The 17,208-nt window shown below is 38.1% G+C and overlaps 2 protein-coding genes across 5 annotated transcripts in view; one reads left to right on the forward strand and one right to left on the reverse strand.

The window, feature by feature from the left end:
- The window catches only part of MAPK9 (mitogen-activated protein kinase 9), a 30,731-nt gene extending 18,643 nt beyond the window's left edge, over positions 1 to 12,088 (forward strand). Inside the window, exons 8-13 of one of the 4 annotated variants that reach the window (XR_009819226.1) lie at positions 611 to 793; positions 1,888 to 2,012; positions 2,509 to 2,572; positions 4,227 to 4,298; positions 4,792 to 4,998; positions 8,928 to 12,088. Coding sequence is in view for 3 of the 4 variants with exons in the window: in XM_062001963.1 (XP_061857947.1) it covers positions 611 to 793; positions 1,888 to 2,012; positions 2,509 to 2,572; positions 4,227 to 4,298; positions 4,792 to 4,934 (587 nt within the window). In the remaining variant the exon portion in view is untranslated. Of the gene's footprint in view, positions 1 to 610; positions 794 to 1,336; positions 1,846 to 1,887; positions 2,013 to 2,508; positions 2,573 to 4,226; positions 4,299 to 4,786 lie in introns of those variants that run through there. The other 3 variants (XM_062001963.1, XM_062001965.1, XM_062001966.1) reach the window with 3 other exon arrangements.
- A 2,415-nt stretch (positions 12,089 to 14,503) lies between these two features.
- LOC133626121 (rho GTPase-activating protein 24-like) lies at positions 14,504 to 16,230 on the reverse strand. Its single transcript, XM_062002795.1, has 2 exons — positions 15,977 to 16,230; positions 14,504 to 14,774 (listed from the first exon to the last, which is right to left on the reverse strand). The coding sequence occupies exons 1-2, from the start codon at positions 16,228 to 16,230 to the stop codon at positions 14,567 to 14,569; spliced, it is 462 nt and encodes a 153-aa protein (XP_061858779.1). The 3' UTR covers positions 14,504 to 14,566.
- Positions 16,231 to 17,208: the final 978 nt, after the last annotated feature.

Here is a 17,208-nt window from a genome sequence, read left to right on the forward strand (position 1 = left end):
CAGAACTCCTTTGAACCTTGTCTGAAATTGAAAATTAAAAAACTCAACAAAAAAATCACCAACTATCTAACCAAAACCCCCTCTCTTATAATAAAACCCTACAACCTAAAGCCTTAATTTCCTTAGGAAACAGCCACCACATTCCTTTCTTTGAATGGGATGTATTTGTGCTTTAGGATTTTTTTTCATTTTTCCCTGCCTTCAAGAATCTTCAGTGTTGATGATATTATGTTGTATTTCAGAAGATTCAACAGTAGCCTTTCTTTTCTGTCCTTATAGTAGTTTTGCTATGGATACAACTGCCAAATAAAGCTTCTTTTGGAATCTGAAAAACTGTTGCTTTCATTAATACTAGCCAATAGCTAATAATTAACAAAAATACTTAAATACAGTGCATTGTGCAGCACCTCTTGCCTATCCTTAAGATAACAAAATCTGAATCTTATTTTTATGTCAGTCTAGCTTTTTGCATGGCAACTCAGCATACTGTTGATGTGAGAATGAAGTTTGTGTCCTTAGTTCAAGTTTTCATTAACCTTTCTGTAAGTGATATTTTTGTGTAGTGCAGACTTCAAATTCTTCAGCTGATTTTCCTAAAGATATGGTGCAGATATTGATCAATGGAATAAAGTTATTGAACAATTAGGAACACCATCAGCAGACTTCATGAAGAAACTACAGCCTACAGTGAGGAATTATGTAGAAAACAGGCCAAAATATCCTGGTATTAAATTTGAAGAGCTCTTCCCAGACTGGATATTTCCATCAGAATCTGATCGTGACAAGTTAAAAAGTAAGGAGAGTTTTTTCATTTAAAATATTTGCAAAATAATTAAAGAAACTACTAGAAAATCTGTATTACAATAGGTGTCAACATTAGAAGCTGCATACCTTCTATCTATTTAATTTATTACACGTCCTGGAATCTTAGTAGTTAGTCATTAAATGCAGGACTTTTTCACAGAATCTTAAGGATTGGAAGGGACCTTGGAAGATCATCCAGTCCAACCCCCCTGCCAGAGCAGGGCCACCTAGAGTAGGTCAAACAGGAACTCATTCCAGGTGGGTTTTGAATGTCTCCAGAGAAGGAGACTCCACAACCCATCTGGACAGCCTGTTCCAGTGTTCCCTCACAGGAAAGAAACTTTTCCTTATGTTTTTTTGGAACCTCTTATGCCCTGTCTCCTGCATTCTGTTTAACTCTCTTGATTGTAATCGATTGAATCATGTCTGTTCCTTGAAAGTTCTCTGAAAGTAATACTTTTTATGGAGGTTATCTATATGTTTTGTAGTTGATATGTGCATGTAATTCATTTTGACTGTATTTTGATTTTAGATAATTACAGATGAAATGAAGAAACTCACCTCGTTAGATTCTCCAGATGGCCAAGATTTTTTTTACATAACTTCTTATTGCCTATTTCTATTATTACATATATCCTTCAGACAAAAAAGAAATGAGTGAAGTGCCACTGCAACCATGGGTAGCACCTTTAAAAGAAAAACTAATTTGATATTACAAAAATGAGATCATTACTGTACCAGGATGTATTTTTACAAGCTTATTAAAAATGTTCAATGTGTTTTATATTCAGTAGTTAGTCCAAAAAAAACCAACCCTGTAACCCATGTAACAGCAGAACTTTTTAAAATTGAGGTTGGTTTATGTGAGCTGCAAGGTTCACTTTGGAAAATAGCAAAGTAACATTTACTTTAAAGGATGGTTTTGGTTTTTATTATGTAGCTGTATAGCAAAGCTTCGATCTATGAGTCTGTTTTCACAAATGTTACAGTCTGCGCCCTGTGTTCTCAGTATTGATATTCTGTGTCAGACATTAAACTCTACAGCTCTTTTACATGTATGTTCTTTTTGGTTTTACTTTCTAGCCAGCCAAGCTAGAGATTTATTATCAAAAATGCTTGTAGTAGATCCAGACAAGAGAATTTCTGTAGATGAAGCCTTGCGTCATCCTTATATTACTGTCTGGTATGATCCAGCCGAAGCAGAAGCTGTAAGTTTGTATTTAAAAATATCCATTTAATATCTTCAAAGAATACTTTTAGTTGAGAGCATGCTTTGAACTCATTCTTTGGCTACTAAAAGTCACACACAAAGCATTCAGATAAACATCAGGGGCAGAATCACCTGATGACTGCTGCTGATACAATTCTGCAAGTGGTTGTTGGCAGTTCCTTTTCACTTTAGATAAACAGTTGCCTATGCAGTTGTAATCTAGGGCTTTTTGACAAGAGACTTTCTCCAAGGCCCCACAAAGTCCTACAAGGATTTGAAATTTAGTTGATGCTTTTAAATAGCCTTTCAGTGGGAGATAGAACTTAGAAGCAAATTCAGGACTTGAAAAATGGCTGTGTCTCTGAAGTATAGGGAGTAAACTGCCAAAGATGATTGTCAAATGCTAAAAAAGTTGTCATTTATAGATTTATTTTTTGTTAGGGTTGGTTGTGTCTGGTGTGGCAGATACATCATAGACTTTCTTATCTTTGTAGCCTCCACCTCAGATCTATGATGCACAATTGGAAGAAAGAGAACATGCAATTGAAGAATGGAAAGGTAAAATAAATGAGTGTGACAAATGATATTTATTTGAATCACCGATGTTATTAAAGCATGGCTTTCAGTTCATGTGTTCTGGGTTGTGTCACTAACTGGAACTCACTATTCCAGCCACAAGTACTGCTTGTGACAATGCACAAAGAAAACAGTAATGCAAAATATTTTGGTTGGATCGAATACATATATGTGCATATATAATACATGTAACATTGTGAAGCCTGTTCAACAAAGTGCCCTGGTTTTAAATTCTTTTTTCCTTCCACTGAGTATTTTCTTTAGTGTTTGTAATCTTAGTAGTTTTCTTGATAGAAAAGTCTCTGAAAGAGAAACATATGCCTCTTCTCAGTGTACATTATTTAAGCCATATCTCTTGACAATATTTACTAATTCATTAATTCTAGAGATCTTAAAAAGCAGAAAAGGTTTTTGGTGTGTTTGTGCAGTGTTCACGTTGAGGTTTTTTTTTCCTCTCATTGCTTATTTATTGACCAAATAGGTTAAACTGTTGACTTAAAAGAATAAACACTGTTGTGGTGTTGAAATCAATTACACCTTATAGTGGCAGTCAAAACCGTTAAGTGGTGAGGCAGTTGAAATTTTAAACATCTACCATCACAAAACTGAGAGAGATAAGACAGACGTCTTTGCTGACTACTTTGAAAGCTACTTGTTTTAGTAAAATAGCATTGTAAATTTCAGGTACTGATTCTAGCTTATACATATTTTCTTTGGGGCATGTTCTGCACAGCCACCCTTCACATTATTTGGGATTAACGCAAGGTGGAAAATTCCAATGGGTCAGTGAAATCTAACTGAATCTATTTGTAAATGTTGTTACTCAGAATTCAAGGGGTCTCAAGAATAACAATTTTTAAATAGATTGATTTACATTAAGACAGTGGGTGCATACACAAGCTACCGTGAGTTATCTGAAGGTATAACTTAAAGGTATACCTAGTGCTCTGCAGCAGGAGTTATCCTTTTGCTCTAGAAGGGGCTGAGGTAAGCCATCTTGTGTGAACCACACTACAGACATGCCAAACAGAACAATGGATGCTGCTTTAAAAGCACAGCTCTGATTTTGTTGTTGGTCATGTGCCTATATCCACAGTTGTCCTTAATCAGTAAATTAGTGTTTACATGCAACATTTTGTTTGTTTAACCTCCTTAAACATTTCCAGACTTGCTTCAATGTATCCATAGAGATTGGTCTTTGAGAAGAAACACATCTGTTTGTGTATGGCTTTGTTATCAAAGTAGAGTTTCCATGGGATTTATCCATATGGGTTTTTCTAAATCCAAATCTGGGGCTTTTTGCAGTTAGTGCATCGTAGGTATACATAAAGTTTTGGAGTGGGATGGTTGTTATTTTTAAATGGACTGCTGTTCTATTTATAAAATGTCTTAATTTGGGTACATGCCTAGTGTCTTTCTGTGATGCATAAAGAAAACCTGTAGAATCTCTAATCATGAGTGTAGACCTTTATAAAAATAAAGAGGAGAGATAAATACCTATACAGTTGTAATTCCAGACTGACACATAACCATTTTGTTGTACCTTTATGTGTGTGTGAATTGTGTACAAATCCTTGCTGATCTTAAAATGTTTTTTATGTCTCTTCTTTCATTCCCCTTGCCTTTGTCTTCTAAGAATTAATATACAAAGAAGTAATGGATTGGGAAGAAAGGAGCAAGAATGGTGTGGTAAAAGATCAGCCCTCAGGTTAGTCATTGTTTCAGTAGTTCTCCTGTAACTGGTACACAGTGCTGATCTGTTGTACTAGGGAATGAAGAATCCTGCTTAATAATCCAGGTAGGCAAAAGTTTTGCTATTCAAGACTCTGGATTTTGGTCTGCCTTTGGAGACCCATGTGCAGAACTTTTTCATTGTTATGAAGTAAGTCATAGGAAAACTTAAGAAGTCTCTGTGTGTTCAACACCCTGAGCTGCCATCTCCTCAAAGGGCTCAGGCATGGAATGCCATAATTGGTACCATATTACATCTCCAGAGAGGGAGGAAAAGAAAAATCTCTTAATGTTCACCTTGGGTTTTGAGTGCTAGGGAGCTTAAATGCTTGCTTTTACTGTTTATTAATTCCTTTATTTTCTAAGCATTTCTGTGTGGAAAGTGATGTTGAAAGCCTGGAAATGTGGTTATTTGTATCTGCAATATTGTCTTGCCTCAGATTTTATTATGTTTGGTTTACTTAGCACAGATGCAGCAGTGAATAGCAACACCAGTCCTTCCCAGTCATCATCTATCAATGACATTTCATCCATGTCAACAGAGCAAACATTGGCCTCAGATACAGACAGCAGCCTCGATGCCTTGACAGGACCCCTTGAAGGATGTCGATGATCAGCCAGGATTGCAGACTTGACTTTGGGAAAGAACTCTTGCTTCCATTGGGCCTGAATTGCTTGTAAGTTAATGGAACCAAGTAGAAAAACTCCATGTTCTGCATGTTCTGCTAAAGTAATGCCCGTTTTTTTACTCAGTTGTTATGAAATTGCCTGCTTAATGTTGTAGAATGAAAGCAAATTGATGTCTAAAGAACAGAAAAATTTCAATTTAGACACTATTATAGGCTTTTCTTTGTTTCAGCCTATTTCAGGTGAGCAGTTATAATAGACTTTTAGCCAATAACTCCTCTTAAATGGGTTCATGAATCTTGAGTCCTGACTGTCAGGCTTCTGTGCCACAATGGTTGTTTACATTTTAGTACAGTATTGCTCTTAGTAGGTTTTTTGAATGTATAGTCTCTATGAAGTTTGTTTTAAGGTGTGACTGTGACAGTTTGCTGTATTTAACAACTGGAGTGTTGTATGTATGTGTGAACTGGCATGTTGAACACTCTCAGTACTATGTTTAAAGGGCAGTTATTCTTCCATGTAGCACTTTTTTTTAATTGAGCCCTTCCTGTCTTCACTTTCCAAAGATTCTGTCTGTCTTCTTGTAGAAGAGAGAAATGTGAAGTGTAAAGAATATAGCCATTACTTTGTATTTTGGCTATGAGTATGTATCTCTAACTGTTTTTCACTTTTTAAAATGTGGATGGAAGATAACAGGGGCTCAACTAAACCTGTGAAGCAGTGCCTGTTTAGAAGAGGAGTGAGTGCTAGAATGCTCTGTATTTTCTAGCTTGTGATCCTGGTCCATTAACAAACAACCAAACAAACACAAAAGGCAATTATATCTGTGATGCTCTTCATTCACTGCAAACCCTGGTGAAAGGACAGATGAATTGGAGAGACTTGTAGCCTCAAAAACAGCTGCATGAATGTTTTCCATTTTTTAAATGGGTCCATTCTATCTAGCAAGTAATTAAATAAAAATACAGTAGTTTTAAGTCACTTGTAAATTAAGTATTTAGTTACAGAGCTTAGCTCTATTCCCACCTTAGGAAAACCTCTCTATTTGTATTGGAGGAGGAAACTGTACTTAATATGTATTTTCTAAATATAGTGTCAGAGGAGATTATTTGCTGCTTCAATAAAGGCTTATCAACACAGTTTTCAGAATCGGATAGTACAAACATTGCCTGTTACATTGCACAGTATGCTGAATTAGAAAATGTGTTTGCAGTAGAGTAGGGCTGAAACTGCTTTGTACTCCACACTTGTGAGTTTGTGCACATTCACTTTGGGAGTGCACAGGTGTGAGGTTTTCCTAAAAGATCTTGTGTGTGCACATGTGCAAGATGAAACTGTATAACTGTAAAGAGTAATAGAGATTTACAAGATGAGGTAAACCACCACTTTCTTGAAGGCACTATATTTAGCTGTTGATCCAGATACTCTTGACTTGAATATATAAATAGAACATATAAAATACAGCAGCCCAGCCAGCCACTGCATTACTGACATATTTGTCTTGTAAAAGAAAATTGTCCGATGTTTTTGACTGTAGGATTTGAAAAGCAGCAATTTCTCTTTATGCAAACATTGCTTTTGTAATGCAATTGTACCCCTTTTTAATAGCTTATACTTGCTGTAGCAAAAAAAAATTAAGGTTTTATGGTCCCAGAAGGTAAAAAAAAATTAAAATGAAGAAGATACATAATATAATCTTGAATTCAGAATTGTCATCTGGAATGTAGGGTTTTAAAAATTGTTTTCATTTGAATTGCAAATTGATTTAAATATTGGGGCTTGGGGTTTTTTCCTGTTGTTTGGTTTGAAATCTATGGACACGTTAGTTTATCTTTGGATACTGACAGTACATGTGAAATATTTTTAGTGTGTTTTTGTCACTGGAAAAAAACCCCATTTTTAAATACATATTTACTGTATAGCAGAACAGTACAGATTGTTGTTCTGCTGCATTTTTTTAATCCTTGTGATTTGTGCAAGTTAAAATTATTGAAGACACGTATTCAAAGTGAACGTGAGTGATTCATGATGGAAGTGATCTGCGGGTTTTCATTTTTCCAGATTTCTCCCTTTGTCAGCAGAAGTTGCACTGTGCACATTTTAACAGTTAACTGCTTTAGGTGACTTAATGCAAAAAAAGTCTGGGGGTTTTTTCGTGGATTTTGGGTATATGCAGAGTTTAAATTTTTTCCTACTGTACTTGGGCTGCTCTGAATAGTGAGGGGTTGGATCAGATCATAGAGTCATAGAATGGTAGGGTTAGAAGGGACCTTTTACAGATCATCTAGTCCAACCTCCCTGCAGAAGCAGGTTCACCTAGATCAGGTCGCATAGGAACATGTCCAGGTGGGTCTTAAAGACCTCCAAGGAAGGAGGCTCCTCAACCCCCTCCAGATCTCTTCCAACCTAAATTATTGTATGATTCAAATTGTCTTCTAATTTTTTTTAACAAAACTGTCTTATCTCCATGATTTGAACTGGTGTTTGACCTTATCCTGGTGAGGAACAATATGGAACAAAAACCTCACCAACCAGCCCTGAGATTAACTGAGTCTATTTGTAAATCTTGTTGCAGGAAAAGCTGACTCATACCTTTTTATTTTTAATTGTCATCTTGCTGTGGGATACATTGAAGCTTCAGAATTTTACAGAGGTGTTGTTGCCTTTGAAGCATGCATGAAATGTCTGTGAATATCGTGGATTTTGATTCCAGTATAATTAAAACCCAAATTGCTGATAAGCTGAATCAACATCCATGTGAAGAAGGCACGTGTGCAGAGCATGCAGAGTAGATGCATGCTAAAGCTCCCATGCTATTTCAGTGTGCACATATAGACTATAAATGCACTGCATGCGGATTCTAGACATATAGTCCTATTCCTGACTGCAGAGGAAGTTCAGTTCCACGTTTGTGGAAGGATCGTCAGTGCTGTGAGAACCTCATCACTGATGCAGAACAAAATGCACATGTAACTTGCCAGGGGTTTAAAAGTTTATAGTTTGGTGTGCAATATAATCACGTTTATTCCTAATACTAAAATCATGTTTGTAAAGTGATACAATTGACCATTTTTTGTTGCACTTTGGCATTTATAAATATTTATATGTATTTAAAGATTAAGAATATGTGAGTGTATGTATACATATACATCTATATATTAAGAAACCTCCTCAGTTTTGTAAACATGAATGTTACTTTTCTTTGAGAAACTTTGTATAGTGTTAACACTACTGCAGTATGCATAAACAAATGATGAAATATAAATAAAAATACATGGTGGTCAACATAGACACAATCTGTAATCTTAACTGCTCACCTGAAAGAAAAAAATAAAGGGAGAGGGGAATCTATGGCTATCAATCAGATTATTTACCACAAACAGGATGTTAAATATATGAACACTGAGTAGCTGAATGGCATTGCAGAAATGGAGTATGTTTTAAACAGTTCATTTCATCTGTACTCTTATCATATTTCCTCAAAAAAACCCAAACGTTCAGAAAGAGAAGCTTGGTGTTTCGAAATCTGGATAAGCAGCCTGTTCAGTGTGCTCTGAGGAAATACTGTGATATGACAAGTCTGGTTTTTATATTGAAAAAGACGAGAAATGAATGTCAAAACTAAGGCTTTGTCTGCATGGATCATACAAAATAAATCAATCTAATGACTAGAAACAAGTGTTTGCAAACAGCCTGTGAAGGTTTGCAATGTTTCCCTAAGGGTTTGCATTTCCTTGTCAAAATAATGAAAAATAAATTCAGTCTTAACTAGAAATTAACTAGTTGGTTGGTAGGTTTCAAAAATGGTCAGGGAACAAGAAGGCTCCTGAGATTTTCTTTGTCTGTTTAAAGTCCTGACAGAGCGTACATTTTTACTCAAAAAGAGTTTAAAAAAGAAAAAAATGATGCCATATGTTTTAATTTTTCTTTCCTAAAGGAATTACCCGAAATGGTAAATAGGTTTCTTTTTTTATATCAGGTTGTACTTGGCTTAAAATTACAATTCAATGAACGAAGTAGGATTTAGGCATTGACAACACAGCTGACACACCGAGTCTCCCAAGAACTGGGCGGATGACCCTTCTTTTGGCAGAAGTGCAGTCCTCTAGTTTGGCAATTCAGATGCTGAAGTGCAGACAAATCTTTATGGAGCATAATGCTGGATTTTGAGTGGAGGTTGAGTCTTGCAGCAATTCAGTTGGTGGGGAGTGTTTCATTTGAGCTGTGACACTTGGAATGGAAGGGCTTTAAACATGGTGGGGGGTAAATGCCGAACAGCCTTTGTCTGTATATTCTACATATGCCATATGGATTCTATCAGGGCTTGATGCTAAACTTAGTGATACCATATACTGGGAACCAAATTCTTTCCTGGGATGTGTTTTGTGTAATTCCTGCTCAAAACAGGTTTTGATCCAGGGGACACCTGCACCCAGATGCAGAATTTGGACTTGAGTTCCTATAGGTGAATCTAATGGTTTCCTTGTTTTTTCCAGAGTGTCTTTGATTTTTTTTTTTTTAAATATGTTGAAATATGACAGATAAAAAAAAGTGTATTCTGGCTCATTATTTTACATATCTTTTAGATTGTCTATTACAAGAGTGATAGTGATGTTCTAAAAGCTTAGTACACAATTTATCAAACCGGTTTTATTTTTTGCCCACTCTGCATGCTAAAAATGTCTGGAGCTAAATTAATGTTTTAAGTGTAAACCATCTTTTCTCATAGTAGTGTTGGAGGAAAGCAGAGGGATAACCACAGTTTCTGTTTGTGTTCTATAAAATGACTATTTTTGTAGCTTAAAACCTTAGCCGTTGGATTTCAATCCCACAGTGTTGCTTTGTGGATATAAATATACCCGGGTCCGCTATTTCAAATAGTATCTGTATATCAAGTCCAATACAAAATTAAACTAATAAAATGCACTCTTCTGCAATTTGTTACTGAAAATATGGCAAATTATTTTGGTCCAAGAATTCAAAGCAAAATAGAGAAAGTACATTTAACTATTTAAGTCTTTATTCCTTGATGCTGCTGCTGATTTTTTTTGAGAAGGTGCTTGCAGTTTTGCACAAAATAAATCAACTTTATTAATTGCTGAGTTTGAAGCACTTTAGGATTCTTCTAAATACAACCGGTATATGGTTTAAAAAGGAATGACGTAGAAGATGTTTGATGTGTTTCAGTTTCGGTTGCAGTCTTGTTCTGATAGATTTGATCAGCACGTTCCTTTTAAATACAAACCTGCTTTTGGAGATTTTAAATTAGAAATCGTTTTTTATGGGCTGAAATGTAACACCATAGTAAGAGATCATTTGAGAACTATCTGTCCTCAAATGCATGTAGGGTGACTTGAATAGCAATGTGACTACCTGGCCATCTATGATCCAAAGGTACAACAAAGATACAACCGTGTGTGTTCCTACAGCAAGATCAGCAAGCTATGAGCACGAGCATTCTGGTTTTTAAACAAAAAACCTTTTTATTAACTTTTGGCTATGCACAGTAAGGTAGTTGTATGTGGTAAGGCTGGAGTATCTGCTTGTTGGGACCCCACTGCAACAGGTGCTCTGGGAATACCAGAGGAAAAGGCCGTCCCTGCCTGGAAATACTGGAGCCCGAAACCCAGATGTTTTCTAGGGTGTACTTAAGAAAGTACATGTGTATTTGCTTCCCAGGCTGGGTCTGTAGTTCGGGACTCCGTAGTTTCCTAGGATAACAAAAGCAGAGAATAAAGCAACTGGTTAAGAACACCATTTTCTGTTCACTACCTGTAACAGTAGTTCTGTGTGTTACTGATAACAAAGCTGATTTAACACCCGTGAGCATATGTTGTATTGTCTTCTAATGGGGAAAAACTTTTTTGAACAAACAAGTGTCACTAGCTTTTCTATGAATTCAGATGCCTAAATTGGTGCTAATTTTTGTAAAGACGATGTAACAGATGGTTAGCAGTGTATTTGTCTGTTTTTGATACCTATATTTTCTTAAATGACGGCAAGCCAAACTTTATAAAATGACTAATGTGCATTTTCAGCTTCATTAGACTCCCAGATTTTCCCTAAGTAAAATGTTTTGACTTCCATGGTAGCTTCTGCTGCTTTGGAACTATTGCTTTCAGATATGTTCTACACTATACACTAATTAAATGAACACAATTAGAGAGGATAGCAATACATAACTACCCCAGACTTTAAATTGCATGAGGTATTGGGTTCCCCAGGTGGTTTTAGCAGTTTAGTGTAGTCAAGTTACCTAATTAAGAGCAAATCAGATACCTGTGTGTGGTGAACTCAGTACAGTGAAGCCTTACCTGGTTGTTAATGTAATTTCTAAAGAGTATGCAAATTGTCATCTATTTTAAAGAGGGAATAGCAAATAGAAATAATTAACTGTTTTCATACAAATTCATAAGTTAATTGCAGAGTATATATTCTATAGTATACTCCAGAACACATGCTACTAAAGGGTATAATAGGCTCCTTGAGTGATTTGTTACAAAATCCAGTTTTATCTAGTGGCTCAAAATAACCCCCTCCAAAATTCAGTTCTTGGAGAATTTATTTTGAAATGCCTTTGTGTTTTCACTCCCTTCAGAATGCCTTGTATATCTTGGTTTGGCCCTCTTTCCCACCTCCTGTTTACTAAATGTCACAAAAAGTAGCATCAAGCCCTATCACTTGATACAGTGTTCTGATTTTATGGCCTTAATATCAGTTCTAGTATGGTATATAATTTCAGAAGAAAGATGTACTTTGAAGTCTAATTATATAGCTACACGTGGCCTCTTCTGCCTATGAAATTAGGCTTTGATTGTCATGTCTCGTTCTTGACGCTTGTGCAATAGGAACATGTTCCTTTCAGTGCAGTGGCTATTTTCTCTGATGCTGGACTTTGTTTTCAGGATGACTAGAAAGTCTTTTGGGTTTAGGTGGTTGTTTTGGGGGTTTTTTTATGGGTAGCAGTCATGCTTCCTTGTTTTTATGGAATGATTTTCTTTAAGGAAACTAGAATTTCATAAGGAAAACTGTCAATAACTAGTTCTGAAATTCTAGTTAAAGCCTTGTTCTGAAGCTTTTTGGGTTGTTTTTTATTTCTCCAAAAACCTTATCGTAAAACAGTACAAAAGCCACTGTAAAATGACAAATAAATATGTATACTTAAAAGATTTGAGCAGTCTGTCTTATTTACTGAAGCACTCTTTCTTGATTCTTCCTGTTTTGAAGTGGAATGTTTTCTGTAACCATAACCAAAACGATGTCTGCTCTTAGTTATCTGAAAACACCAAGCTTCAGTTACGTTTCAGTTAGTTGGAAGCTAAAATGGTAAGTATTGGTACGAAAAAACAGTGAAGGACAGCTTTAAAAGATTGGTTGGAGCTGCTTTCTCCTGATCAGATGGAACATTTGGAAACATGAACAGCACTTGGTTTTACTGCCAAGTGTATTTTGAAATTTGTTGTGTTTTTTAAACTGCAGAAGCTTGCCTGGTAGTGCTGACACGTGTGTGTTGCCATCCGTGTGCTGATGCAGGATCATATGGGGTTGTCAGGCTTCCTTGCAGGTGTCACGTGAGCTACTGGCTGTACCTCTTTAAAATAACTTGGGAAGAATTTTCTCTTCCCTTTGTGCTCAAGCAATGTTGTGTTTCATTTGGTTCTCACTGAGCAAGGCGGAGGTACAGCCAACTTGGAAAAAACAGTTCTGTTGTTCTTTGAGGAAGAGGTGAGTATTGCAGAGAGAGTGCTGAGGTTTCCTGGTGCTTTGGAAGCTGCCTGCTCTAACTCCAGCAAAGGCAGAGAAACCAAGCAACTACTTTGATGTGATTGCTTTTAATGAAGGTTTCCTGGTATTAAAGGAATGGGTAGCATAGCTGTCTTTATAGATGCAGGACCAGGGCTCTCAAGACAGACTTGGTGTTGTAAAAGCTTCACTACTGGCAGTCTGAAGTAATTTTTACAACCACTCTGCAATTTCTTGTGTGGAGAACCTGAGGTTTTCTCCTTACACAGCATTTAAACAGTGTCTGAATAAAGCAAAGGTACCAGTAGATGCCAAAGCTCCCCTGTATTTGATGATGTTTTTCGGGTTTCTTTTCAGCTACAGAGGTAGATCTAGTTCATTAAATTGAGAACAAAAAAATACTGAAGCAGGATGATGACGTATGTGCAGGGAAATGCTTTACAAAGCATTACCCAAATGCATTCCTTACCTTACAATGTGCCTTTTCTTTATTTTTCTTTAAGTTGGCAGGATGGTTCTAGAAAGGTGAGGAGGAAGGGAAGTGATTCAAGAAGACTCAATTTTTGAGGAAAGAGAGACTTCAGAAGTTGGGTTTTTCATAGTACTGATGTCTTGGGGGGGTTGGGGTGGGGGGAAGTGGGGAAAAAAAAGAAGAAGAGGTAAGGTCATGGAATTCAAATGAAAAACCTGCTCAGTTTGTGGTTACTAGGTGTGAAGGTAAGGCTGCAAAGAAACAAGTTGTGCTGGTGCAGGCCGGGCAGGACAGGAAGGGGTTGGCCATGGAATAAGGGGCTGCAGTGGTGCCCCGGAGGGAGTAGGGCAGTGCTGTGGCACTTGGGAACCCTGCAGGACACGGCTGCTGCTCTTATTCACTCATACTTCATCTTAAACTGCTTGCTCACTCCTCTCTGGGGAAGAAGAGAAACATCTGTGTGGTTTCTGCCTCCACATCATGAGCTGCTGCTGACTTACCAAGTAAATAGTCACATTTAATCTCACTTAAAGAGCAAACAATGAACCACGTGTTTTTTCTCATATAAAGTGTAATTTGAAATTCAATACAGATTTAAGTATACAAGTGTCAGTGTTTATATTAAAGCTTTTCTGCAGTGAGTTAAAAGAACAGTGGTTATTTTCTTAAGTGAGTATTTGTCATTAATACTGGCATCAAAATAGTTAACACGTTTCTCACGTGGAGAGAGAGAGCCCTGAAGAGGTGTAAGGGAGAGAGCCTACCAGAGATGGTCGTTGGACTAATGTGTTCTTAAGGGAGTCTATAGGGAGACTGATTATAATGCAGAGGAGTAAATAGCCTTCTAAAGAGAATACCTTCTCCTTCATGAACAAATGTCCCTTCAGTGAGAGAACAGGAACTGCACGGTGCTTGGGAGCTGCAGGGAGATGCAAGTGCTCTCTCATTGTTTCTCTGTATTTGTCTCTAATTCACACAGCTGACTTTGGGATGCAGGTATGAGCTCAGCACTCTCCATAAAGTTCCTCTTAATACCTATGTGACTTCTCAGGTGGCTAGTGAAACACACTCCAGAAAGCAGGAAATCCCTTGATTGAAACCTCTCTCCCACTCAGCATTTAGTGCATCAGCACAAGACCAAAGGGTAGCCAAAAACCATCCAGGTCCTTCCCAGGTCAGAAAAGCATCTGAAAGATGAAGCATCCCTGACATGAGCAGGGTGATGCAGAGCTCCTGCTTCCCAATGAGCTTGTATCAACTGCTCACTTTAGAATTGACAGCCTAGTTTTGACTGTGGGGAGGGTTCTTATTTCACCTCTGAAATGGGAGTATGTGCTGGGATCGGGATGTGATCTGTCTCTCTCCTACAGTTCAGCTCAATTTGAAAATGATCACATTCCTGTTTACTTCCATCTGTTAATTTCCCCAAAGGTTTCAAAAAACTCCTCCATTTCTTTTTGGAGCATTTCATTTCTTCTCTCTGCATCTTCCTTTGCTCTCTCTGCGTTTCGCATCTTCATCTCCACGAGGCCGTACCACTTTCGCTGCTGCCCCAGTTTCCAATGCATATCCTTAATCTTGGACTGCAGCTCCCTGTGCTGTTGCTCCAGGCTGTTGGAAGGACAGACGTTGCCAATTACAGGATTTCTTTTCCCTTTCTTAAAGAAGCTACAGGCTTTTTTAAAGCTAGCCTTTTTTAACATGCAAGCCCAAGGCTTTTCCAATTGACCACGTTTCATATGAAATACTGCAGGTTTTGTTTATCCTAACTTTATTTATCTTAATTGATTAGGATATTACTTATCCTAATAACTATAAATAACCACGTGGCCAAAGGACTCTGTTTTGGGGTTGGGGTGGGGTTTTTTCCTAGTGGAATACTACAGTAGTCTAACAAGAAATGACAATGCAACATCTATTAGAAAGCACTGCGAGTTCTGCTTATATTTCAGTTCCCTTGAACTGCAAAGGAAAACATAAGTAAAATACAGCAATGAGATTTTAAAACAAAGGAAAGGCCCAAACCCTGGAAAATAGCTCCTTTTACCATGAAGGTGATGAATACTTCAAGTATTTAAAGCTTAAATGGATATTTCTTCTCTACACAATGTTCAAGGCAAAGTGCAATTCCCCATTACCCGCTTGCCATCTGTTGCAACGATGGCATGTTGAGGTGTGTTATGATTTAATTAAATAGTTGGTTTGCACCATATACCTGTAACTTCTAACTAATGGACAACGTTGTATTTAAAATGTTTGATCCTTTTAACTACACGAGAGAAAAGCAGCACTACTTTGAAAATAGAGCCTGAAAAGGTTTCTGCTCTTTTCCTTGGTAAGGAGCTATGGCTAAATCTCTGTTCAATTTCTCATCTTAGAGATTGGGAAAATACTTACAAACACTTTTCTCCGAGTTGTTAAAATTCATGACTTGCAATTTGCAAAGAATAATGCCTTACTGCTCCCGCTGCTGCACAGCCTGTGCGTTTTTCCTCCAGAGAAAAGCTTAATATTGGATTAAGGCAAAAGATAAAACACGCATAATAGACCAGAGGCTTTTTCAAGAGCTCTGAGCAGCCCTACAAAAAGTCTTACAGATGCTCTGGAGCTTCTCAAGCACCTCGCATGGAAGTGAATCCAAGTTACTCTGAATAATTGCCAACTTACTCCTGTCATGCTGGGTGGTGGGTGATGGTCCCAGGGGTAGGTGGAGGCAGTGACTGCAGCAGCAGCCATAGCCCCTGCTCATGGTAGTTATATACAGTAGGAAGAGATGCCTTTACTGAAGCCTCATAGTTATAAAAATCCTTTACCTTGCAATTTTAGATTCGTACTCGGCCTTCTGCATGGCCATCAGCATCCTCAGATGTGCCAGGTGATGCTGCTGGGAGGCGGGGTTTGCTGGCAAGTTGCCGGAGGAAGCAAAGCTGTCACTGTTGTCCCCTGGAATGTGTCCTGCGTTTTCCTGATCCCCCAAAACATAGCTTACAGCTGTATTGGTTTCTTGGGAGTCTTCTGGGTGGGCAAGTCTTGGTAAATATCTTGAAGGAGGATTTTCCTGAAGCATGGTTTAGCAGCAGGAGCCTGCTGAGCGTGCCCAGCCAGCACCACCCTTGCCCTCCGGCCTTCTCAAAGACTCAATGCCTTTTCTGTGTTAGAGGAGACCTTGTTTTCGTGTCTGCCCTGCTCTGCCTTGTCACAGGCTGTGAGAGATTTTTTTTTTTTTATCCCCACAGCTGTTTGGAGCTTTTTCAGATTCTTGGAAATAGTCCATTTTGCTGGAGCATGGATCTTATTTCAGGCTCCAGCTTTGCTCTTTGTTAGCAGCGGGTTGAGATCTTGAGCTGCAGCGCCTGTCTGCTGCCCACTTGCTTTTATCATCGTGGTTGGTTTATACTGATCTCCAGGAACTACTGCTGCTCTCCTACTCTAAGCCTGTTTGTTGTGGCTTGTCTGACATCTGTAGGTCGCCCATTCAATTGCTCTCCACTCTTGACTGCTTTCATTCCTGGGCTGCAGAAGTGAATTCTGCAGCATTGGCGTGGTGTCTGGGCTGTGCAGGAGGAGCAAGGTACCTGCTCTGAGGCTGCAAGGATGGGGCTCCATGTAGTCCCCATTGCTCACGTTAGAAACATGTTATATCTGGTCTGGCTGCACCACATCTAGTCAGTCAGGCATGAGAAAAATTACATGAATGCAGAACAGCTCACTGCTGCCTCATCTCTGGCGCATCCCTGTGTCTGCTCCGGAGAGAGCAGATCGCAGCAGTGCAAGGGAGGGAGGCTGGTTCCTCCAATCACCATGTTTCAAGGACAAGAAGCCGGAGGTTAAGGGAAAATAGGCCACTCATCAGTTATATTTCAGTTCCTCTTGGAAAAACTATTGGATGTGAGTAAATATGGAGTGTTTATTTTAGCTGCCTGTTCTCACAAGAGAATCACGCACAGTACAGAAATAGCTCTTGGTTATGAAAAAGGAAGAGCAAGGCATGCATGCAGTTTAAATGCATATCAGAAATAACAGAGATGGTTTAAAATAATCTGGA

Source organism: Colius striatus, chromosome 9 (genome assembly GCF_028858725.1).
Source record: "Colius striatus isolate bColStr4 chromosome 9, bColStr4.1.hap1, whole genome shotgun sequence".
Taxonomy (NCBI): Eukaryota; Metazoa; Chordata; class Aves; order Coliiformes; family Coliidae; genus Colius; species Colius striatus.

Bases quoted from the DNA above. Each gene is read 5' to 3' on its own strand.
- LOC133626121 (XM_062002795.1), bottom strand. From the start codon at position 16,230: ATGCTTCAGGAAAATCCTCCTTCAAGATATTTACCAAGACTTGCCCAC. The intron at 14,775-15,976 runs GTAAAGGATTTT...TCCTTCCAACAG, and splicing joins TACGAATCTAAAATTGCAAG to CCTGGAGCAACAGCACAGGG.